This window comes from Oncorhynchus clarkii, chromosome 12 (genome assembly GCF_045791955.1).
Source record: "Oncorhynchus clarkii lewisi isolate Uvic-CL-2024 chromosome 12, UVic_Ocla_1.0, whole genome shotgun sequence".
NCBI lineage: Eukaryota > Metazoa > Chordata > Actinopteri > Salmoniformes > Salmonidae > Oncorhynchus > Oncorhynchus clarkii.
In genome coordinates, this window is record NC_092158.1 from 81,588,759 (window position 1) to 81,616,219 (window position 27,461).

Sequence of the window (27,461 nt, forward strand, 5' to 3'; positions counted from 1 at the left end):
AAATTATATAATTCCCTGACTACTTCTTAGCTAGGTACAAAATAAGCCTTTTCAGATTTTTTTTATGTTCATTTGCAGATTTCTGCAACAATAAAACATAGAACTTCTGTGAGTAAAGGCTAGTTGTCAGCCCCGTTTATATAACTACTGAAAATAGAGTACTTGTCAAACGCTGCTCCCAGTTTCTTGATATAGGGCACCATCTAGTGAAAATAAAACGGAAGTGCATAACACTGTCATAGCCTAGGTGAAAAAAAAGTGTGTTCGCGCTGGGACAATAAAGTCATGGCCTAGATATGCTTAAATGTCAGTGTGAGTCATAATGTCAGCTTCTGAAAGCTTCACTGAGTATTTTGTTAATCAAATTTGAAGGACATTAATATCACAGTTTCACATAGGCCAACCGCATTCAACTGCGCTGCGCATGAGTAAACGCGAGAGTCGAGGCGGTGGGCAAGATAAGATAGGCAAACGTATTTCCTGCACTGTACCTGATTCTACATCGTTGTCTTGCCTACTAAGTGTAAACTCACAAGTTGTTAAATCAGCCCCTGGAAAATGCAAGCCATCAAGTGTGTGGTGGTTGGAGATGGGTAAGTTCTTTAAGTTATGTATGCGCGCATGGATTTGGGTGTGTTAAAAAGTGGACATTTAGAAAAACTCTATTTAGCCTTCTTTCAATTGTCTATTAATTGGGAGATTAATTTTTCTCTGTGTATTGTACTACACATTCTCGTGTCAAGAGACAACTTCTGCTTTTTATGAATTAATTGAATTAATTCGTTTCATATTGCATATGGGAGCTGCAGCAATTGGAATGTATGTACTTTTTTATTTCAATTTGGTTGTCATACTCTTAACAATTCGATTATTGTATATAGTTTACACTGTTCATACTTTCCTGACAGCTGTGTTCTGTCAGCTTGATAGACATGAGGGGGGTAAGGTTGTAAAAGGTGCCACAGTACAATCTAACCTTGTTCTACTCTGTATTAGCTAGACAAAGAACTAATACTTAATAATACTTTTTAACAGTCCTTTTGTGTACAGTATTAACCTTGATGTCCAGAAACTCAATAGGTCTTTACCACAGAGTCAATACAACAACATAATGACGCCCTCAAGGCAGGAACTTCCCAGTAGAGCAAACCTCTAACTGTAAAACAGGCCACACAATTAACACTTTAAATTCCTAATTTGCATGTGCAGTTTTAACATCAGGTTGAGGAATGTATGTTGACTTGACAATGACATTGTTCAACAGCCCTTAAATCAATAAGGAAGAGACAGTGTAGCAATACACACTGTATTCAGTAGACAGGAAGGAAGTGCCTACAAGCTTGGAAAAAAAGGTGCTATCTAGAACCTAAAACGGTTATAAGGCTGTCCCCATAGGAGAACCCTTTGAATAACCCTTTTGGTTACTGATAGAACCCTTTTGGGTTCCATGTAAAAACCCTTTCCACAGAGGGTTCTACGTGGAACCCAAAAGGGTTCTCCTACGGGGACAGCCCAAGAACCCTTTTGGAGTGTATGCAAGATTGGTGACAAGTTGAATAAGACAAAATGGATGCTGAGATGCTAGCTGGAGATTGGGATCCGTGGGTGTAATGTCTGTAGGAGAGAGGGGATGGAGAGTAGTTGGTGATAATGAGGGCCTCAATTAAAGAGAACATTTACAAAGACACAGACAGACAGCAGTCAGTGAGGTCAATGCAGCCTTTTCCTGTTCTCCGTTCGTTAAACCTCTTCTCGTTTTGTAAAAGAGAAGTTCTGTTATGCTGCTTTTATCCTCCAGTTTTAGTTTTGAAGTTCCTCTTTAGTCTGTGGTCCACTCTGTCTGCACAGTCTCATGGTTAATAAAGGGACCAAAGCACAGCTGCCACCTGTAACACAGTCACCTTTAACACCCACAACACCATTCTCCTACACGGTCGATGCAAAGACCAAAGACACCTTTTTGCTTGTTCTTTGTATTTCAACAAAGTGCAGTTACATGTATACAGCAAATGGCCTGTATTCTACAGGAAGTTTCAACAGGAAGCTTTAGAATAGTAAGTGAAGTGGATTTACACCCAGTAGCAGAATGGCATTTCATCATGGGTCCCTGATCTGTACTACACAGAAATGCATAATTATGGATACGAATGTCATTCTCTTTTTATTTGTATTTTTTATTTCACCTTTATTTAACCAGGTAGGCAAGTTGAGAACAAGTTCTCATTTACAATTGCGACCTGGCCAAGATAAAGCAAAGCTTTACAACGACACAGAGTTACACATGGAGTAAAACAAACATACAGTCAATAATACAGTAGAAACAAGTCTATATACGATGTGAGCAAATGAGGTGAGAAGGGAGGTAAAGGCAAAAAAAGTCCATGGTGGCAAAGTAAATACAATATAGCAAGTAAAACACTGGAATGGTAGATTTGCAGTGGAAGAATGTGCAAAGTAGAAATAAATAGGTACACAAGTAGAAATATGCATATTTGTGTATCATTCTACACACTGGCTATTTTGTTTATGAGCTCCGCCACCAAACAAAACTAAATTTTGTTGCTCTGGACCGGACCAAGTCTGAACCAATTATAGAATTCTAAGTTTCACAAGTTTGGAAATTAAAGTACAGAACAGTAGTTAATGGGATATTATTTTTGACTGTACTCATTTGACATTATTTTTGACTGTACTCATTTGACAATATCGCAATATTATTTTTGGGCTAGTTGGCTGTACCTGCAATAAAACTCCAGTGTTTTAAAGAAAATAGGGAGCCAATTTGTTTTCAGCACTTTTATTTCCATGAATGATAAAAAAAAAACTTGTTTTCTCATGGCTCTCTCATGTCCTTCTGCAGCAGACATATGGTGAGCAATATGTTTTGACCATGAAATCGCAATAAAATCATAGTATTGAATTGCAATACATATAGAATTGTGAGGATCATGAAAATTGCAATACATAATGTATTGGCACCTAAGTATCGTGATAATATCGTATCGCGAGGTCCCTGGCAATTCCCAGCTCTACACAGTAGAGTTCAGTACAGTACAGTACAGTGTCGTAGAGTAAATTACAGTGTAGTAGAGTATAGTACAGTACAGTACATTATAGTGTACTCAACTCGAGTGTGTTCTACTGTGTATTGTACTGAACTCTACTCCGCTCTATTCTACTACACTGTACTGTACTGAACTATACGCAACTATTATTTACTGTACTCTACTGAACTATACTCAACTATTATTTACTGTACTGTACTGTACTGACCTATACTCAACTATTATTTACTGTACTGTACTGTACTGACCTATACTGAACTATTCTTTACTGTACTGTACTGACCTATACTCAACTATTATTTACTGTACTGTACTGACCTATACTCAACTATTATTTACTGTACTGTACTGACCTATACTCAACTATTATTTACTGTACTGTACTGTACTGACCTATACTCAACTATTATTTACTGCACTGTACTGTACTGACCTATACTCAACTATTATTTACTGTACTGGCCTATACTGTTATTTACTGCACTGTACTGACCTATACTCAACTATTATTGACTGTACTGTACTGTACTGACCTATACTCAACTATTATTTACTGCACTGTACTGACCTATACTCAACTATTATTTACTGTACTGTACTGACCTATACTCAACTATTATTTACTGTACTGTACTGAATTATACTCAACTATTATTTACTGTGCTGTAGTGACCTATACTATTATTTACTGTACTGTAGTGACCTATACTATTATTTACTGTACTGTAGTGACCTGTACTAATATTTACTGTACTGTAATGAACTATACTCAACTATTATTTACTGTACTGTACTGACCTAAACTATTATTTACTGTACTGTACTGGCCTATACTCAACTATTATTTACTGTACTGTACTGAATTATACTCAACTATTATTTACTGTACTGTACTGAATTATACTCAACTATTATTTACTGTACTGTACTGAATTATACTCAACTATTATTTACTGTACTGTACTGAATTATACTCAACTATTATTTACTGTACTGTACTGAATTATACTCAACTATTATTTACTGTACTGTACTGAATTATACTCAACTATTCTACTGTACTGTTACTGTACTGTACTGAATTATACTCAACTATTCTTTACTGTACTGTACTGAATTATACTCAACTATTCTTTACTGTACTGTACTGTACTGTACTGAATTATACTCAACTATTCTTTAACTATACTGTACTGTACTGAACTATACTCAACTATTCTTTACTGTACTGTACTGAATTATACTCAACTATTCTTTACTGTACTGTACTGACTGTACTGTACTGTACTGACCTATACTCAACTATTCTTTACTGTACTGTACTGAATTATACTCAACTATTCTTTACTGGACTGTACTGACCTATACTCAACTATTCTTTACTGTACTGTACTGAATTACTGTACTGTACTGTACTGAACTTATACTCACTGTACTACTTCTCAACTTACTGTACTGTTCTGAACAACTGTACTGACCTATACTCAACTATTCTTTACTGTACTGTACTGAATTATACTCAACTATTCTTTACTGTACTGTACTGACCTATACTCAACTATTCTTTACTGTACTGTACTGACCTATACTCAACTATTATTTACTGTACTGTACTGAATTATACTCAACTACTTACTGAATTATACTAAACTATTCTTTACTGTACTGTACTGAATTATACTCAACTATTATTTACTGTACTGTACTGAATTATACTCAACTATTATTTACTGTACTGTACTGAATTATACTCTACTATTCTTTACTGTACTGTACTGAATTATACTCAACTATTCTACTGTACTGTAGTGACCTATACTATTCTTTACTGTACTGTACTGATACTTATACTGTACTGTACTGACTATTTCTTTACTGTACTGTACTGTACTGTACTGAACTGTACTGAATATACTCAACTATTCTATTACTGTACTGAATTATACTTACTGTACTGAATTATACTAACTATTCTGTACTGTACTGAACTATACTGAACTATTCTTTAATGTACTGTACTGTACTGTACTGAATTATACTCAACTATTATTTACTGTACTGTACTGAATTATACTCAACTATTCTTTACTGTACTGTACTGAACTATACTGAACTATTCTTTACTGTACTGTACTGATACTGTACTGTACTGTACTATTCTTTACTGTACTGTACTGAATTATACTCAACTACTTACTGAATTATACTTACTGTACTGTAAACTACTGTACTGTACTGAATTATACTCAACTATTCTTTACTGTACTGTACTGACCTATACTCAACTATTCTTTACTGTAACTATTCTGTTGTACTGTACTGAATTATACTAAACTATTCTTTACTGTACTGTACTGAATTATACTCAACTATTATTTACTGTACTGTACTGAATTATACTATACTTTACTGTACTGTAGTGACCTATACTATTATTTACTGTACTGTACTGGCCTATACTCAACTATTCTTTACTGTACTGTACTGAATTATACTCAACTATTCTTTACTGTACTGTACTGTACTGTACTGACTGAATTATACTCAACTATTCTTTACTGTACTGTACTGACTGTACTGTACTGAATTCATACTGACCTATACTCAACTATTCTTTACTGTACTGTACTGAATTATACTTGAACTATACTTTACTGTACTGTACTGAATTATACTCAACTATTATTTACTGTACTGTACTGAATTATACTCAACTATTATTTACTGTACTGTACTGAATTATACTCTACTATTCTTTACTGTACTGTACTGAATTACTGTACTGTAGTGACTATACTATTCTTTACTGTACTGTACTGGCCTATACTCAACTATTCTTTACTGTACTGTACTGAATTATACTCAACTATTCTTTACTGTACTGTACTGAATTATACTCAACTATTCTTTACTGTACTGTACTGAATTATACTGACTGTACTGAACTATACTATGTACTGAATTATACTCAACTATTCTTTACTGTACTGTACTATTAAACTATTCTTTACTTTACTGTACTGTACTGAATTATACTCAACTATTCTTTACTGTACTGTACTGACTGACCTATACTCAACTATTCTTTACTGTACTGTACTGAATTATACTCAACTATTCTTTACTGGACTGTACTGACCTATATACTCAACTGAATTATACTCTATGTACTGAACTATACTGAACTATTCTTTACTGTACTGAATTATACTCAACTATTATTTACTGTACTGTACTAATTATACTCAACTATTCTTTACTGTACTGTACTGAACTTACTGACTCTTTACTGTACTGTACTGAATTATACTTACTGTACTGTACTGTATTATACTAAACTATTCTTTACTTACTGAATTATACTAAACTATTCTGTACTGTACTGAATTATACTCAACTATTCTTTACTGTACTGTACTGATACTGAACTATATACTGTACTGAACTATTCTTTACTGTACTGTACTGAACTGTACTTATACTCAACTATTCTTTACTTTACTGTACTGTACTGTACTGAACTATACTACTATTCTTTACTGTACTGTACTGAATTATACTCAACTATTATTTACTGTACTGTACTGAATTATACTCAACTATTCTTTACTGTACTGTACTGAACTATACTGAACTATTCTTTACTGTACTGTACTGAATTATACTCAACTATTCTTTACTGTACTGTACTGAATTATACTAAACTATTCTTTACTGTACTGTACTGTACTGAATTATACTCAACTATTATTTACTGTACTGTACTGAATTATACTCAACTATTCTTTACTGTACTGTACTGACCTATACTCAACTATTCTTTACTGTACTGTACTGAATTATACTCAACTATTCTTTACTGTACTGTACTGAACTATACTCAACTATTCTTTACTGTACTGTACTGACCTATACTCAACTATTCTTTACTGTACTGTACTGAATTATACTCAACTATTCTTTACTGTACTGTACTGAATTATACTAAACTATTCTTTACTGTACTGTACTGAATTATACTCAACTATTCTTTACTGTACTGTACTGAACTATACTGAACTATTCTTTACTGTACTGTACTGAATTATACTCAACTATTATTTACTGTACTGTACTGAATTATACTCAACTATTCTTTACTGTACTGTACTGAACTATACTGAACTATTCTTTACTGTACTGTACTGAATTATACTCAACTATTCTTTACTGTACTGTACTGAATTATACTAAACTATTCTTTACTGTACTGTACTGTACTGAATTATACTCAACTATTATTTACTGTACTGTACTGAATTATACTCAACTATTCTTTACTGTACTGTACTGACCTATACTCAACTATTCTTTACTGTACTGTACTGAATTATACTCAACTATTCTTTACTGTACTGTACTGAACTATACTCAACTATTCTTTACTGTACTGTACTGACCTATACTCAACTATTCTTTACTGTACTGTACTGAATTATACTCAACTATTCTTTACTGTACTGTACTGAATTATACTCAACTATTCTTTACTGTACTGTAGTGACCTATTCTATTATTTACTGTACTGTACTGGCCTATACTCAACTATTCTTTACTGTACTGTACTGAATTATACTCAACTATTCTTTACTGTACTGTACTGAATTATACTCAACTATTCTTTACTGTACTGTACTGAATTATACTTTACTGTACTGTACTATTCTTTACTGTACTGTACTGAACTATACTGAACTATTCTTTACTGTACTGTACTGAATTATACTCAACTATTCTTTACTGTACTGTACTGTACTGAATTATACTAAACTATTCTTTACTGTACTGTACTGAATTATACTCAACTATTCTTTACTGTACTGTAGTGACCTATTCTATTATTTACTGTACTGTACTGGCCTATACTCAACTATTCTTTACTGTACTGTACTGAATTATACTCAACTATTCTTTACTGTACTGTACTGAATTATACTCAACTATTCTTTACTGTACTGTACTGACCTATACTCAACTATTCTTTACTGTACTGTACTGAATTATACTCAACTATTCTTTACTGGACTGTACTGACCTATACTCAACTATTCTTTACTGTACTGTACTGAATTATACTCAACTTTTCTTTACTGTACTGTACTGAACTATACTGAACTATTATTTACTGTACTGTACTGAATTATACTCAACTATTCTTTACTGTACTGTACTGAACTATACTGAACTTTACTGTACTGTACTGAATTATACTATACTTTACTGTACTGTACTGACTATATGTACTGTACTGAATTATACTCAACTATTCTTTACTGTACTGTACTGAACTATACTGAACTATTCTTTACTGTACTGTACTGAATTATACTCAACTATTCTTTACTGTACTGTACTGAATTATACTCAACTATTCTTTACTGTACTGTACTGAATTATACTCAACTATTCTTTACTGTACTGTACTGAATTATACTCAACTATTCTTTACTGTACTGTACTGAACTATACTGAACTATTCTTTACTGTACTGTACTGAATTATACTCAACTATTCTTTACTGTACTGTACTGAATTATATTCAACTATTCTTTACTGTACTGTACTGAACTATACTGAACTATTCTTTACTGTACTGTACTGAATTATACTCAACTATTATTTACTCTACTGTACTGAATTATACTCAACTATTCTTTACTGTACTGTACTGAATTATACTCAACTATTCTTTACTGTACTTTACTGAACTATACTGAACTATTCTTTACTGTACTGTACTGAATTATACTCAACTATTCTTTACTGTACTGTACTGAATTCTACTCAACTATTCTTTACTGTACTGTACTGAACTATACTGAACTATTCTTTACTGTACTGTACTGAATTATACTCAACTATTCTTTACTGTACTGTACTGTACTGAATTATACTCAACTATTCTTTACTGTACTGTACTGAACTATACTGAACTATTCTTTACTGTACTGTACTGAATTATACTCAACTATTCTTTACTGTACTGTACTGACCTATACTGAACTATTCTTTACTGTACTGTACTGAATTATACTCAACTATTCTTTACTGTACTGTACTGAATTATACTCAACTATTCTTTACTGTACTGTACTGAATTATACTCAACTATTCTTTACTGTACTGTACTGAACTATACTGAACTATTCTTTACTGTACTGTACTGAATTATACTCAACTATTCTTTACTGTACTGTACTGAATTATACTAAACTATTCTTTACTGTACTGTACTGTACTGAATTATACTCAACTATTATTTACTGTACTGTACTGAATTATACTCAACTATTCTTTACTGTACTGTACTGACCTATACTCAACTATTCTTTACTGTACTGTACTGAATTATACTCAACTATTCTTTACTGTACTGTACTGAACTATACTCAACTATTCTTTACTGTACTGTACTGAATTATACTCAACTATTATTTACTGTACTGTACTGAATTATACTCAACTATTCTTTACTGTACTGTAGTGACCTATTCTATTATTTACTGTACTGTACTGGCCTATACTCAACTATTCTTTACTGTACTGTACTGAATTATACTCAACTATTCTTTACTGTACTGTACTGAATTATACTCAACTATTCTTTACTGTACTGTACTGAATTATACTCAACTATTCTTTACTGTACTGTACTGAACTATACTGAACTATTCTTTACTGTACTGTACTGAATTATACTCAACTATTCTTTACTGTACTGTACTGTACTGAATTATACTAAACTATTCTTTACTGTACTGTACTGAATTATACTCAACTATTCTTTACTGTACTGTAGTGACCTATTCTATTATTTACTCTGTACTGGCCTATACTATTATTTACTGTACTGTACTGTACTGAATTATACTCTATACTGTACTGTACTGACTATTCTTTACTGTACTGTACTGAATTATACTCAACTATTCTTTACTGTACTGTACTGAATTATACTGTACTGAATTATACAACTATTCTTTACTGTACTGTACTGAATTATACTCAACTATTCTTTACTGTACTGTACTGAACTATACTGAACTATTATTTACTGTACTGTACTGAATTATACTCAACTATTCTTTACTGTACTGTACTGAACTATACTGAACTATTCTTTACTGTACTGTACTGAATTATACTCAACTATTCTTTACTGTACTGTACTGAATTATACTCAACTATTCTTTACTGTACTGTACTGAATTATACTCAACTATTCTTTACTGTACTGTACTGAATTATACTCAACTATTCTTTACTGTACTGTACTGAAACTATTCTTTACTGTACTGTACTGATACTGTACTGTACTGATTATTTACTGTACTGTACTGAACTATACTCAACTATTCTTTACTGTACTGTACTGAATTATACTCAACTATTATTTACTCTACTGTACTGAATTATACTCAACTATTCTTTACTGTACTGTACTGAATTATACTCAACTATTCTTTACTGTACTGTACTGAACTATACTGAACTATTCTTTACTGTACTGTACTGAATTATACTCAACTATTCTGTACTGTACTGAATTCTACTAACTATTCTTTACTGTACTGTACTGAACTATACTGAACTATTCTTTACTGTACTGTACTGAATATACTCAACTATTCTTTACTGTACTGTACTGAATTATACTCAACTATTCTTTACTGTACTGTACTGAACTATACTGAACTATTCTTTACTGTACTGTACTGAATTATACTCAACTATTCTCAACTATTACTTTACTGTACTGTACTGAATTATACTCAACTATTCTTTACTGTACTGTACTGAATTATACTCAACTATTCTTTACTGTACTGTACTGAATTATACTCAACTATTCTTTACTGTACTGTACTGAACTATACTGAACTATTCTTTACTGTACTGTACTGAATTATACTCAACTATTCTTTACTGTACTGTACTGAATTATACTCAACTATTCTTTACTGTACTGTACTGAACTATACTCAACTATTCTTTACTGTACTGTACTGAATTATACTCAACTATTCTTTACTGTACTGTACTGAATTATACTCAACTATTCTTTACTGTACTGTACTGAATTAAACTATTCTTTACTGTACTGTACTGAATACTGTACTGTACTGAATTATACTCAACTATTCTTTACTGTACTGTACTGAATTATACTCAACTATTCTTTACTGTACTGTACTGAATTATACTCTGTAGTGACCTTCTTTACTGTACTGTACTGTACTGAATTATACTCAACTATTCTTTACTGTACTGAATATACTCAACTATTCTTTACTGTACTGTACTGAATTATACTAAACTATTCTTTACTGTACTGTACTGAATTATACTCAACTTTACTGTACTGTACTGAACTATTCTTTACTGTACTGTAGTGACTATTCTATTATTTACTGTACTGTACTGGACTATACTGTACTGTACTGAATTATACTCAACTATTCTTTACTTTACTGTACTGTACTGTACTGAATTATACTCAACTGTACTGTACTGAACTTACTGTACTGTACTGTACTGAATTATACTAAACTATTCTTTACTGTACTGTATACTCAACTATTCTTTACTGTACTGTACTATTCTTTACTGTACTGTACTGTACTCAACTATTCTTTACTGTACTGTACTGAACTATACTATTCTTTAATGTAACTATTACTTTACTGTACTGTACTGAATTATACTCAACTATTCTTTACTGTGTACTGTATACTCAACTATTCTTTACTGTACTGTACTGAATTATACTCAACTATTCTTTACTGTACTGTACTGAACTATACTACTCTGTACTGTACTATTCTTTACTGTACTGTACTGAACTATACTGAACTAACTGTATTCTTTACTGTACTGTACTGAACTATACTGAACTATTCTTTACTGTACTGTACTGAATATCCTCAACTATTCTTTACTGTACTGTACTGAATTATACTCAACTATTCTTTACTGTACTGTTCTGAATTATACTCAACTATTCTTTACTGTACTGTACTCTGAACTATACTGAACTATTCTTTACTGTACTGTACTGAATTATACTCAACTATTCTTTACTGTACTGTACTGTACTGAATTATACTAAACTATTCTTTACTGTACTGTACTGAATTATACTCAACTATTCTTTACTGTACTGTACTGAATTATACTCAACTATTATTTACTGTACTGTACTGAACTATACTCAACTATTCTTTACTGTACTGTACTGAATTATACTCAACTATTCTTTACTGTACTGTACTGAACTATACTGAACTATTCTTTACTGTACTGTACTGAATTATACTCAACTATTATTTACTGTACTGTACTGTACTGACCTATACTCAACTATTATTTACTGTACTGTAGTGACCTAAACTATTATTTACTGTACTGTACTGAATTATACTCAACTATTATTTACTGTACTGTACTGAATTATACTCAACTATTATTTACTGTACTGTACTGAACTATTCTTTACTGTACTGTACTATTATTTACTGTACTGTACTATACTCAACTATTATTTACTGTACTGTACTGTACTGTAGTGACCTATACTATTATTTACTGTACTGTACTGAATTATACTCAACTATTCTTTACTGTACTGTACTGAACTATACTGAACTATTCTTTACTGTACTGTACTGAACTATACTGAACTATTCTTTACCTCACTGTACAGTACTCTACTGTAATGTACTGTACTGTACTGTGCTGTCCAAACTTTTGAACCAGTCATGCATGTCTATGTTTGGGCCAAATGAAGGCCGGTCCAGACGTCTGTGGATGTTAAAATTAAGGCCAGGTCGGACTAACAAAATGAAGCAACTTTTCAACGATCATGGACGTCCAGTGTCAGTTAGTGCTCAGTGGGTGAGGTGGCTGTTTACAGTACATGGAAAGAGAGGGGGCCCATGGGTTGGGCCATGGGTCGGTGTCAGTAAGAGCTGGTAGAGGTGACATTAACTGGAGAGAGAGAAGAGAAACAGGGAGAGAAGAGAAAGAGAGTGGTTGTCCAAACTTTTCACAGAGAGATAGAGAGAGATAGAGAGAGATAGAGAGAGATAGAGAGAGACAGAGAGAGAGAGACAGAGAGAGAGAGACAGAGAGAGAGAGATAGAGAGAGATAGAGAGAGAGAGACAGAGAGAGAGATATAGAGAGAGAGAATGACAGAAAAATATAAATACTTTACAAAGGTACACTTCATAAGAGGTTTATGCCCCTATCGTCCTGACTGTCACTCAGTGTCACCACCCTGCCTCCTGCCAACTCTGACACCCCGGTCCCCCTATGTGGAGAACCCCTGTAGATCAGGAGACTAGCTTTTGAAACTGTGACGGCTTACTTGTTTGAATGCAGTCATACAGTATGTATACGTGGGGAACATAGATATGTTTTTCCTGTAGGCTACATCAAGGCAGAGGTGACAGAAACAAAATAGGACACAAATAGGCCAACAACTTCATTCTGGAGTGTGGCATTTAGGTGTAAGTGGGATTTTGACATCTATATCCTCCTCGGTTGTTTTTTGTTTTAGGCCTTCTAAATGAGTGAGAAGTGAGAGCATTTAAAATGAACTCTGCCCAGCCAGTGGTAATTAGGTTGGTCTTTGAAGTCAGATGCTGTATATGTTGGATTCCCACAATGAAGTATCATTGAAAAGCATTCATGTGCTGTAACTTTTAACTACTGTAGCATGATTGGCACTTTTTAGTCTTTTGTTCCGTTGTAGAACTTTGAGTTTAAAAGTAATTGCCCTGTTAAAAGTAGAGGTCTACCGATTAATCGGAATGGAGGATTAATTAGGGCCGATTTCAAGTTTTCATAACAATCGGAAATCGGTATTTTTTCGCCTAATTATTATTATTTTTTTATATACCTTTCTTTAACTAGGCAAGTCAGATAAGAACACATTCTTATTTTCAATGACGGCCTAGGAACGGTGGGTTAACTGCCTTGTTCAGGGGCAGAACGACAGATTTTCACATTGTCAGCTCGGGGGATCCAATCTTGCAACCTTACAGTTAACTAGTCCAACGCAATAAAGACCTGCCTCTCTCTCGTTGCACTCCACAAGGAGACTGCCTGTTACGCGAATGCAGTAACCCAAGGTAAGTTGCTAGCTAGCATTAAACTTATCTTATAAAAAACAATCAATCATAATCACTAGTTAACTACACATGGTTGATGATATTACTAGATATTATCTAGCGTGTCCTGTGTTGCATATAATCTGACTGAGCATACAAGTATCTAAGTATCTGACTGAGCGGTGGTAGGCAGAAGCAGGTGCGTAACATTCATTCAAACAGCACTTTCGTGCGTTTTGCCAGCAGCTCTTCGTTGTGCGTCAAGCATTGCACTGTTTATAACTTCAAGCCTATCAACTCCCAAGATGAGGCTTGTGTAACCGAAGTGAAATGGCTAGCTAGTTAGCACGCGCTAATTGTCGTTGTGTTGCTGGTTCGAGCCCAGGGAGGAGCGAGGAGAGGGACGGAAGCTATACTGTTACACTGGCAATACTAAAGTGTCTATAAGAACATCCAATCGTCAAAGGTTAATGAAATACAAATGGTATAGAGGGAAATAGTCCTATAATTCCTATAATAACTACAACCTAAAACTTCTTACCTGGGAATATTGAAGACTCATGTTAAAAGGAACCACCAGCTTTCATATGTTCTCATGTTCTGAGCAAGGAACTGAAACGTTAGCTTTCTTACATGGCACCTATTGCACTTTAACTTTCTTCTCCAACACTTTGTTTTTGCATTATTTAAACCAAATTGAACATGTTTCATTATTACCTTGAGGCTAAATTGATTTTATTGATGTACAATATATATTAAAATAAGTGTTAATTCAGTATTGTTGTAATTGTCATTATTACAAATAAATAAATAAAATAAATAAAAATCGGCCGATTAATCGGTATCGGCTTTTTTTGGTCCTCCAATAATCGGTATCGGTATCGGCGTTGAAAAATCATAATCGGTCGAACTCTAGTTAAAAGGAATACCTTTTAGATGCACCATAGAATATAGCATTTCACATGGTTCCATCAGGTTCATGTAGTAAGTTATCACAATGCCATCATTGGATTCAGGGCTTCCATCCACCCCTGTCCCTTGTCCATCTGTGTGTGGGGGTAAGAAGAGAGAGGGAGCCTCATGCAGGAGGAGCAGGTGGAGAGTAGGAAGCATGGGGCCCCTACACTTAGACCACAGTCAACAGCATGTTTGTGTGAGTCAGAGGGTAGCAGAGATAGAGACTGCTCAATGACACACTAACTCACCACTGAGAGAGGGAAACAGACACTATCACACTATCCTGCATCTCACTCTCATATCACCTCTCTCTCTCTCTCTCTCTCTCTCTCTCTCTCTCTCTCTCTCTCTCTCTCTCTCTCATATCACATATCTCTCTCATATCACCTCTCTCTCTCTCTCTCTCTCGCTCTCTCTCTCTCTCTCTCATATCACGTCTCTCTCTCATATCACCTCTCTCTCTCTCTCTATCTCTCTCATGTCACCTCTCTCTTTCTCTCTCTCTCTTGACTTCAGTTAGTGTGGACAGAACTGCTTTTTTGCACCTAATATAATATACAGTAAGTTATTACTAATCAAGTCTTCCACAAGGGTATAAACTATGAATGTTTCTCCAGTTCTTTTCAATGGCATCTATATCAGGTTTCTTCTACCCAACCTTGAATGCTAACCTAATGATGTTCAAGGTGGAGCCAATCTGTAGAAGAAGCTGATGGTAGCCTGCCTACGTATAGCCCGGGGTGTCACTTTTTAACCTTGCCCAAAAAATTTAACTCTGGGAGCACTCCTCAGACTAGCATTCCTTCCCTCCTGTCTGTACATGCAGGTGCGTGCTTCTTATTGGAATTTTACTGCAAAAACCTTGACTGTGTTTTTAGCTGCTGCCTGTCAGAGGTGTTTTAGAACACTGACAAGAAGCTAGAGGAAGCAGATTACTGCTTCTCATAATGTAGGCAAGTTTGAAAGAAGCCAGGCCCCATCATGCTGTTCATTCAGCACATTGTACATAGTTAGAATGTCTATGGCCATTCATCATACTGTAACAAGCAATAAGGACAGTATATTGGCATCTTCTTTGCACAGGGAAAACCAAAAAATGAGTTGGCGTGCTGTTGTTGTACCATTTTATCATGAGTGGGAGTGGACCATGATAGATACCAAGCTGAATTTAATGATGGTATTCTGGCGAAAATATGTAAGAAACATTTTAAGAATTGACTTAATATGCAATTTTACGTTTCTTACCACATTAAGGCAGCTAACCTTTACAAAAAAATACAAAAAAAATTCACCACTGGTCTCCCATCCATGGACGGACCAGGACCGACCCTGCTTAGCAAACCAACAGTCGGATGCAGGGAGCTATCCTGCTGGAATGAATGTGCCGAAACTTGCAACTGGAATCTGTACTTTACTTTACTATTTATATTTTTGACAACTTTTACTTTTACTTCACTACATTCCTAAAGAAGATGATGTACTTTTTACTCCGTACATTTTCCCTGACACCCAAAAGTACGTGTTACATTCTGAATGCTGAGCAGGACAGAAAAGGTTCCAATTCACACACTTATCAAGAGAATATCCCTTCATCCTTACTGCCTCTGCTGGCGGACTCACTAAACACTCATGCTTTGTTTGTAAATTATGTCTTAGTGTTGGAGTGTACCCCTGGCTATCCGTAAATTAAAAATATGAAAAAAATTGTGCTGTCTGGTTTGCTTACAGTTTTTTCCAACTGCAATGTACCAACACCAATGCAATGTAGAAACAGAAAATATTTATTAGGCCAAACATTACTGTTTCTACATTGCATTGGTGTTTACAGTGTACTTGTTACCCCTCTCAGCCGATTACTTTCACTGAAAAACATTGTATTGAAATGTAGATATAAGCCTATGAAAGACAAAAGAGCTTTAGATTTAGAACAACAGTGTTTACATGGTATATCCAAAAATGTACTATTATGAAAGCAGTGTTTGCCATTTGATGCAAATGCTTCATTCTGACATGTGTTTATGGCATTTTGAATGCAGTGTTACATTTTGAAGGAGATGTGAGGCATTTTGCATTTTGTGTGTGCAGTTTTGGGAATTGTGTGTAGAGTTTTGAAAAAAGGAGACAGTTTTGAAAACTTGTGTAAGCCGTTGGAATGTGTGTGGAGTGTGTGTGTGTGTGTGTGTGAGTGTGTGTGTGTGTGTGTGCGTGTCTGTGTGTGTGTGCTCGTGCGCACAAGAGTGTGTCAATGTGCTATTGCAGCAAGAAAATGTGTGTGTATGTGTTGGCACACAACTGATTGCCCAATGTCTGTTTCAGTGCTGTGGGAAAGACATGCCTGCTCATCAGCTACACAACCAACGCCTTCCCTGGAGAGTACATCCCCACAGTGTAAGTACTGGACCACGGACAGACACAGTGGACATGATATGGCTGGTACAGTGACAAATGTGTGGGCTGAATGGACAAACATCATACAAAATGCAACCAATAACCAGAAATAGGAAACAATATTATATTCACAATAATTCTAGGGATTGGTATGCTAGATATTGACTTTACTTTCACAAACGCCTATGGTATGCAGTTTTTATACATTCAGTGGCCCGTTTATTAGGTACACTATCAAGTACGGGGTCGGACCCCACTTTACCTTCAGAACAGCCTGAATTCTTTGGGGCATGGCGTTCAATTGTTGATCAATTGGTGTCAAGGGACCTAACGTGTGCCAGGAAAACATTCCCCACACCAGTACCGTTAACACCAGGCTGGATGGGTCCATGGATTCAAGTTGTCTTGATGCCTGTCTGCCTGCTTTATATAGCAAGCCACGACCATGTGACTCACTGTCTGTAGGAGAGATCCATTTTTGTGAACGGGGTGGTGTAACTAATAAACTGTATACTGTTTATTCTGTGTAAGGTTTTTCACTGTGATATGTTCTAGATGTAATGGACTCATTTGTCTTGCAGGTTTGATAACTACTCAGCCAATGTGATGGTGGACAGTAAGCCAGTGAACCTGGGACTGTGGGATACAGCAGGACAGGAGGACTATGACAGGCTCAGACCTCTGTCCTATCCTCAGACGGTAACACACACACACATACAGAATCTCTATTACAAATTATATACAGTGGGGTCCGGAATTATTGACACCCTTGATAAAGATGAGCAGTAATGACTGTATACTGTCCAATTAATAATGGATGCTGCCATGATTATGAATAATCCTGAATGAATCATGAATAATGATGAATGAGAAAGTTAGAGGATCAAAAATCATAGCCCCAAAACATGCTAACCTCCCCTGTTATTGGTAATGTCTTGGGGGTATGATCTTTGACCCTCTGTAACTTTCTCATTCATCATCATTCACGATTCATTCAGGATGTAAGCTGTTGACTACTTTGTTTATAAGAATCTTTAGGGGTGTCAATACATTTGACGGCTACTTTTTTGAGAAAAACATAATATTACTTGTTAAACTAAATCTCTTTGAGCAATTGTATTAGCATAAAATAATATAATTCCCACGTTGTTTGGAGCACACAATGTAGTTCAGTATTTGCATACTACATTTTATATAGTCATCATCGCTCATATTTATCAAAAGAGTCTTTTTTTTGGACCCCACGTTTTCTACTACTCTGATACACCTTTCTAACCTTCGGTACTATGTTTGTCCCCTAGGATGTGTTCCTCATCTGTTTCTCTCTAGTGAGCCCAGCATCGTTTGAGAACGTCAGAGCCAAGGTGAGTGGATGCTGTGTGATCTTCATGGATGTTGTGCTACAGTGTATAGGTACATATAGAATGCAATACACACATATTCTATTTGATCCGCCGCCGCCGGTAAAATGCCTGTCAAGATTAAGATAATGAAGTGAGTCTAAACACATAGAGAAATCAATCCATTTAAAAAGGATAGGCTACTCTGGTTTACCTGCTTTCAATAGAACATCCAAGTGTACCCTATAATAAAACAAACATATTGCAGATTCGGGCATTTACGGTACAGTAATAGGATATGGACAATATCCTAACTATGTCTGAGTAATGCTATTGTCAATAGTTATTTTGTGATCTGCTGCTTTCAGCTCTACCTATTGTTGCAGAGGCCATGGGTTTAGTCGCTTCAGTCAGACAGTCATAAATAAAATATTTAAAATCCAAGGAACAGCACATCTATTCAGGTAGCACCTTGCATCCTGTTGGATTCCAATGAACCTCACTCCATTTGGATAGGATATAGAGGTCTGTTCATCAATAGAAATCATATTCAATCATATTCATTCAGGTTTACGTCAGAGAGAAGTAATCATCTCTTCTTTAACGGAGTCAAACATGGATGTCCCATGTGAACTTAACTCGCCTAATGAACGATGAGACCTCTACCTACTCCCCCAGGTAACTGTCAGGGTCTGTGTCTTTTCACTGCACGGGGCACACAGTTCACATGTCACCTTGGCAGCTCTCAGCTACTGCTGAACGAAGCTGTCCTTGAGCCCTCTATCGCTCTACCGCCGTTCTGATGGAAAGGAGAATATAGTAATTGTCCCATCCTGTCTCTCCATCTCCATCTCTCCAGAAGTCATGGGTTTGAAACTGACACACTACTATAGAAGTTGAATTCACATAGATTACAGAAACATAATTTATTGATTGGCAGGTAAGGGTGCTCTCGAGCGGCTAGGTGTTCTTTACCATTCGGCCATCAGATTTGCCACCAATGCTTCTTATAGGACACATCACTGCACTCTATACTCCTCTGTAAACTGGTCATCTCTGTATACCCGTCTCAAGACCCATTGGTTGATGCTTATTTATAAAACCCTCTTAGGCCTCACTCCCCCCTATCTGAGATACCTACTACAACCATCATCCTCCACACGTTCTGCCATTCACATTCTGTTAAAGGTCCCCAAAGCACACACATCCCTGGATCGCTCCTCTTTTCAGTTCGCTGCAGCTAGCGACTGGAACGAGCTGCAACAAACACTCAAACTGGACAGTTTAATCTCAATCTCTTCATTCAAAGACTCAATCATGGACACGCTTACTGCCAGTTGTGGCTGCTTTGTGTGATGTATTGTTGTCTCTACCTTCTTGCCCTTTGTGCTGTTGTCAGTGCCATGTTGTTGTTATGTTGTGTTGCTGTCATGCTGTGTTGTCATGTGTTGCTGCCTTGCTATGTTGTTGTCTTAAGTCTCTCTTTATGTGGTATTGTGTTGCCTCTAATGTTGTGATGTTTGTTTTGTCCTATATTTATATTGTATTTATATTTATTTTGAATCTCGGGCCCCCGTCCCCGCAGGAGGCCTTTTACCTTTTGGTAGGCTGTCATTGTAAATAAGAATTTGTTCTTAACTGACTTTCCTAGCTAAATAAAGGTTAAATAAAATAAATACAATTTAAAAAATGACAGCTAAGTGTCTGACTCCTCTGACTTCACAGTCAACCATTTGAATTGATCTGATTAGTTTGGGAACTGTCAGTGTTGGAGAGGACAGCATTATATCAAGAGCAGTGGAGGTCAAAAGACAATGAAGTTTGATAAATCTGTTTTACTTAATATGACATTGTCAAAACAACCCTAATATGGTCCAGAGTGGTCTGAAGGCAGGTCTGGTAGGTCGCTGGAAAGTATTAATGTGTAATTTATTCTACTACATAGATTTCAAGTGCTCAAACTAAGAAGGAGGGGAAAGAAAAATGCTCTTGCTATTGGCAATTATTGAAAAGACCAGTGTCCATTCCAATTTGTGCCATTTCGAATCGCACCGCTTTCCCAAATGACTTTACTCAGCCCTTTAATTTATGATTAGCTTCAAACAATAGCAATCTTGCTTCTCCAGCCCTTATGCAAATGTTTGCCGCTTTTCACATTTAAAGAACAAACCTCTTTAGTTGTTTTTCCTCCTCTCTCCATCTTTCTCAGTCTGTTTTTTCATGGCATGTTCCCAATGAGTCTCCATGGTAACATTGACCATGTATGCAAATGGAGCCTTAGTAGATTACCAGGCTTTCAGGTGACATTAGGATCTATTTAACATGGAAGGTAGGCTACAGACTGTGTGGGGGAAGAGTCACAGCCAGAGTCACAGCCATGTAGCATGTTGCTCACACTAACCCACCCATGTCACTCTGGTATTTGCCTGTCAAAAGGAGATTCAATTGACCTGTGTTATCTCTGATTATTGCCACGGTCCAGTTTTATTTGTTAAAGTGACATCTCTTACCTGTCCTGGTATATAGAGAAGCATCCTTTCATCTCTCTTCCACAGAGTCTGTAGGGTCAGGGCAGAGGTAACCCCTTAGTTCCTGAATAGTGAAAGCCTTTTATTGTAAAGCTGCTCTTCTCCAATGAGTCCTCCTAAGGAGCTAAGACTCTGTGAGATCAACCACAGTCCTTTGTGTGGCATTCAAGGTTTGATGGCAGGAAGGCCAAAGAGTGCAGAGGAGTGGGCGTTTGTCCCCATAGACAATGACTAAATAATGGCTACCCTGCAATGAAAGAGAGACAGACACGAGAGGCAGAAAAACCTTGGTACCAATGGCAATGGTACCGAGAATGCAATGGTACCAAGAATTCTTGATGCATTTTTCACAGAATGTAGTGTGTGTGTGTTTTCTCGGTAGACTCTGTGAAATACCTGAAATGTGTGTGTGTGTGCATACAGTACAGTGGGGCAAAAAAGTATTTAGTCAGCCACCAATTGTGCAAGTTCTCCCACTTAAAAAGATGAGAGAGGCCTGTAATTTGCATCATAGGTACACTTCAACTATGACAGACAAAATGAGGAAAATAATCCAGAAAATCACATAAAATAAATCACAGAAAATAAGTATTTGGTCACCTACAAACAAGCAAGATTTCTGGCTCTCACAGACCTGTAACTTCTTCTTTAAGAGGCTCCTCTGTCCTCCACTCGTTACCTGTATTAATGGCACCTGCTTGAACTTATTATCAGTATTAAAGACACCTGTCCACAACCTCAAAAAGTCACACTCCAAACTCCACTATGGCCAAGACCAAAGAGCTGTCAAAGGACACCAGAAACAAAATTGTAGACCTGCACCAGGCTGGGAAGGCTGAATCTGCAATAGGTAAGCAGCTTGGTTTGAAGAAACCAAATGTGGGAGCAATTATTAGGAAATGGAAGACATACAAGACCACTGATAATCTCCCTCGATCTGGGGCTCCACGCAAGATCTCACCCTGTGGGGTCAAAATGATCACAAGAACGGTGAGCAAAAATCCCAGAACCACACGGGGGGACCTAGTTAATGACCTGCAGAGAGCTGGGACCAAAGTAACAAAGCCTACCGTCAGTAACACACTACGCCGCCAGGGACTCAAATCCTGCAGTGCCAGACGTGTCCCCCTGCTTAAGCCAGTACATGTCCAGGCCCGTCTGAAGTTTGCTAGAGAGCATTTGGATGATCCAGAAGAAGATTGGGAGAATGTCATATGGTCAGATGAAACCAAAATATAACTTTTTGGTAAAAACTGAACTCGTCGTGTTTGGAGGACAAAGAATACTGAGTTGCATCCAAAGAACACCATACCTACTGTGAAGCATGGGGGTGGAAACATCATGCTTTAGGGCTGTTTTTCTGCAAAGGGACCAGGACGACTGATCCGTGTAAAGGAAAGAATGAATGATGCCATGTATCGTGAGATTTTGAGTGAAAACCTCCTTCCATCAGCAAGGGCATTGAAGATGAAACGTGGCTGGGTCTTTAAGCATGACAATGATCCCAAACACACCGCCCGGGTAACGAAGGAGTGGCTTCGTAAGAAGCATTTCAAGGTCCTGGAGTGGCCTAGCCAGTCTCCAGATCTCAACCCCATAGAAAATCTTTGGAGAGAGTTGAAAGTCCGTGTTGCCCAGCAACAGCCCCAAAACATCACTGCTCTAGAGGAGATCTGCATGGAGGAATGGGCCAAAATACCAGCAACAGTGTGTGAAAACCTTGTGAAGACTTACAGAAAACGTTTGACCTCTGTCATTGCCAACAAAGGGTATATAACAAAGTATTGAGATAAACTTTTGTTATTGACCAAATACTTATTTTCCACCATAATTTGCAAATAAATTAATTAAAAATCCTACCATGTGATTTTCTGGATTTTTTTCTCTCACTTTGTCTGTCATAGTTGAAGTGTACCTATGATGAAAATTACAGGCCTCTCTCATCTTTTTAAGTGGGAGAACTTACACAATTGGTGGCTGACTAAATACTTTTTTGCCCCACTGTATGTGCGTGCTTCACTGTCACTGTTCTCATTACTATACATTCATGCTCTATAAAAAGGAAACATTTTCAACCTTGACATTCCCTCCACTCTGCTGTAACAGCTAATGATGGCTTGCAGGATGGATCCTATATTGTATTAGAGATGCCAATAATTACTGACGTATAAACATACGTAGAGCTGTTAACCAGGTGTTAAGCAGAGAAGCTGATGAAAGGCCTCCAAATGAACAGAGGCACACTAAAATAAGTGAAGGTGACTCACTAACGTCATTCATAAGCATTCATTTCCTATTCTGCAAAAGCATACACTGCTCTCTTGTTTCTATCAGTCACTCAATGCGGAAGAAGGAACTTCCTTTTTCATTGAGTGACTGATAGAAACAAGAGAGCAGCCATTTTATTTGAATAGTGTGTAATAATAATGACGGTAATGATAGTAGTAATAATAATAATAGTAATAGACAGAGTATCCTAGATTTTATGTGTGAGGAGCTATACCAGGAATCAACCTCTGCATTAACTGGCTACTCCATAATACAGTAGTAGAACCAGAGGGTAAGAGACGAAGCGAGAGGCTTGACTCTGCCCCTAAATCTGTCCACAAAATCTGTCCACAAGTAGGGATTTTTATAATGAGTGTCAAATTTCGTCAACTAAAGAATGTCATTCTAATTTGTTACGGGAGCCTTATTTGATCGAATAGACATTTTGTAATGTTTAGGTTGTTACGAATGTTCTGAAATAAGTGGACACACGTGGCATTCCTGCAACTTTGAGAAAAAATATTTTATTTTATGTGTATGTGCCCTCTCATTGGTTAGAATGTTCCCGTCTGACCCCGCCTCCTCCTGTCTGCAGTCCGCTTTGCGGACATTTATTCTCATTATTAAAGTGGTCAGTCCAGTATCTTGTCAGAATACAGATCATCTTTGGTAGAATTAAGGATGAGCTGTATCACAGAAAAGGAAGTGAAAAGTAATTCAGTACCATGTTGACCTACTCTGTGTGTGTGTGTGTGTCTGTTTGCTCCCACTAGTGGTACCCTGAGGTACGACACCACTGCCCCTCCACACCCATCATCCTCGTGGGCACTAAGCTGGATCTGAGGGACGAGAAGGAAACCATTGAGAAGCTGAAGGAGAAGAAGCTAGCGCCCATCACCTACCCACAAGGCTTAGCACTAGCCAAAGAGATAGGTATGTAGGTCTCTGAGATCCTGAATTAGTGATCGTGCATCAGAGATCTACCGTGATTGGTATACAGTGGTTTGTGATTGGATATGACTGAATCAGCGATTGATTGATTATCTGTCATTTTAATGAGTGTTGTTCACAGAGCTGTACAGTATAATGGAACACTTTGTATTCTGCTCTTAGTCCTTATACTGCATAGTTGTTGAGATTTCATGTCGCCCAAGTCATCGCCCGCCAGCCGTGCATTATGCCAGATAAACAGTCTATCCTCTTCATGTCCCTCATACATCTTTTGTGTGTTTTCTGGGTAGACTCTGTGAAGTACCTGGAATGCTCTGCCCTGACCCAGCGGGGGCTGAAGACGGTCTTTGACGAGGCCATCCGAGCGGTGCTGTGCCCCCAGCCCACCAAGGTGAAGAAACGACCTTGTCTACTCATCTGATCTCAGACCTGTGGATAGACCAAGAGGGAAGGGCTCAGGAATCACACAACAGCAATTGTTGATTTTAGTTAAATACAAAGTTTGGCAGTTTTACAAAGTGGTCTAATGTTCAGATGAGTCAACATATGTAGTGTTGAGTCTTGCCATCTGTAGTGTATATCCAGCTATAATTACAGTATATAGTGTATGCCTCAATCCCAAATGAATGGAAGATAGTTGGACCGTCGGATTGTACCATTACAGATGGTGCCTACCTTTCCCACTGGTTGGGGATTGAGGCATATAGCTGGATCTACGATTCTTCTCAATGTTAGACCACTGTTCAGGTCTGAAAACAACCATCAGACTTTCTGGAGCATCAATATAAATGTCCTTAATATTTTCAAGACAAATCCTGGATATGTACACATGGATAAGTGTTTTAGATTCATATATTGGTATTTGGTTTTGGTTTCTGACTCATTTTCTTATACACTTCTTCTATATGGTTTGTTAATGCAGTGACTGGTCCTTACTGTACAAGAAAGACACTGAAAAATACATAGACCAAACATTACAGTGTGTATAGTCAGAAATGTATTGCACCATCCTAATGTAAGAAACTTTCTAAAATGATCATGTTGTTTACTCTATAAAATTTATTTTTCATATTTTGACATGATACAGCATTCTACTATATTTCTAAGGTACCGTATTACTTTTCTCTCTATTACAATTTAATTTAACACAAAATAAAACATATGGGTGTGTTTGTGTGTCCCCTTGCCCTTAGAACAGCCTCAATTTGTTGGGGCATGGACTCTACAAGGTGTCGGAAGCATTCCACAGGGATGCTGGCCCATGTTGACTCCAATGCTTCACACAGTTGTCAAGTTGGCTGGATGTCCTTTGGGTGGTGGACCATTCTTGATACACACGAGAAACTGTTGAGCATGAAAAACCCAGAAGCGTTGCAGTTCTTGACACAAACCGGTGTGCCTGGCACCTGCTACCATACCCCGTTCAAAGGCGCTAACATTTTTGTCTTGCCCATTCACCCTCTGAATGGCACACATACACAATCCATGTCTCAATTATCTCAAGACTTAAAAATCCTTCTTTAACCTGTCTCTACCCTTCATCTACACTGATTGAAGTGGATTTAACTAGTGATAATAATAAGGGATCATAGCTTTCACCTGGATTCACCTGGTCAGTTTATGTCAAAAATGTTTTGTATACTCAGTGATAAGTACAGCATGCAAGCTTTTATTTGAGGGTATTTTCATGCATACATGACCTGTTTTGCCATTTGGGAATGAAAGCACTTTATGTTTCTCGTCCCTCCATTTGAAGAAATCATAAGTATTTGGACTTAAGTCAAAAGTTTAGCATTTGGTACCATTTTCCTTGCACACAATGACTACATCAAGCTTGTGACTTTTCAAATGTGTTGGGTGCTGGCCTCCCGAAAGGCATTGCATCACAGTGCTTGAGGTGTCACTACAGACCCGGGTTTGATCTCGGGCTGTGTGGGAGCCGGCTGCGACCGGGTTTGGCCGGCCGGGATGTCCTTGTCCCATTGTGCTCTAGCGACTTCTGTGGTGGGCCGGCCATATGCATGCTGACACGGTCGCCAGTTGTACGGTATTTCCTCCGATACATTGGTACGGCTGGCTTACAGATTAAGCGAGCAGTGTGTCAAGAAGCAGTGCAGCTTGGCAGGGTTGTGTTTCGGAGGATGCATGAGTACGTGAGTTGCGGTGATGGGACAAGACTGTAACTAACAATTGGGTAACATGAAATTGGTGAGAAAAAGGGGTAAAACGTTTTTAAAATGTAATAAATTGTTGGGTGCTTTTGTGGTTAGTTTTGGTTGTGTTTCTGATTATGTTTTGGAACTGAATGGTGAATAATGTCTTGTGCCAATATGTTTCATGTTGATGCTACCATGATTATTGCTAATCATGAATTAATTGTGAATAATGATATGGGGTATAAAGATCATACCCCCCCCCCAAATGCTTATTTAGATGAATGCCATTATTTATGATTCATTCATGATTTGTCTTAATCATTATCAGGATTCATTTAGAAGTGTTCAGAAACATCTAATCAAGGAATACTAGTAGACCGGCGACGCCGACTGCCGAGCGCCGCCCGAACAGGGAGAAGAGCCACCTTCGGTAGAAGTCGTGACAATACTGTATGGGACCAAATACTAAACTTTTGACTATTTGAATACACTATAAGTGAATTTGTCCAAATACTACTGACTTATTCTCATCGGGGAGACTAGATACATATAGTGTTTTCATTTCTAAACGGTATAACAGATAGTAATATATATGAGAATACCCTCAAATAAAAGGGTATTTGAAACATTTCATCTCAAATCCCAAATTCTGGAGTG

The 27,461-nt window shown here is 36.9% G+C and overlaps 1 protein-coding gene across 2 annotated transcripts; it reads left to right on the top strand.

The window, feature by feature from the left end:
• The first annotated feature begins 288 nt into the window (after nucleotides 1-288).
• LOC139421458 (ras-related C3 botulinum toxin substrate 2) lies at nucleotides 289-26,917 on the top strand. Of its 2 annotated transcripts, XR_011635635.1 has the most exons (7): nucleotides 310-593; nucleotides 17,490-17,561; nucleotides 18,143-18,260; nucleotides 18,863-18,925; nucleotides 24,471-24,630; nucleotides 24,939-25,244; nucleotides 25,348-25,730. XR_011635635.1 is itself a non-coding variant. In XM_071172383.1 (6 exons), exons 1-6 carry the CDS (start codon nucleotides 559-561, stop codon nucleotides 25,067-25,069), a joined length of 579 nt encoding a protein of 192 aa, XP_071028484.1. In that variant the 5' UTR covers nucleotides 289-558; the 3' UTR covers nucleotides 25,070-26,917. The 2 variants fall into 2 exon arrangements, 1 of the variants encoding a protein (XP_071028484.1); XM_071172383.1 differs by having other exon boundaries at nucleotides 289-593; nucleotides 24,939-26,917.
• The last annotated feature ends 544 nt before the right edge of the window (nucleotides 26,918-27,461 follow it).

Coding starts and splice junctions, on each gene's coding strand:
- LOC139421458 (XM_071172383.1), top strand. CDS start 559: ATGCAAGCCATCAAGTGTGTGGTGGTTGGAGATGG. Junction 17,562..18,142: donor GGAGAGTACATCCCCACAGT/GTAAGTACTGGA, acceptor TTTGTCTTGCAG/GTTTGATAACTACTCAGCCA. Junction 18,926..24,470: donor TTGAGAACGTCAGAGCCAAG/GTGAGTGGATGC, acceptor TGCTCCCACTAG/TGGTACCCTGAGGTACGACA.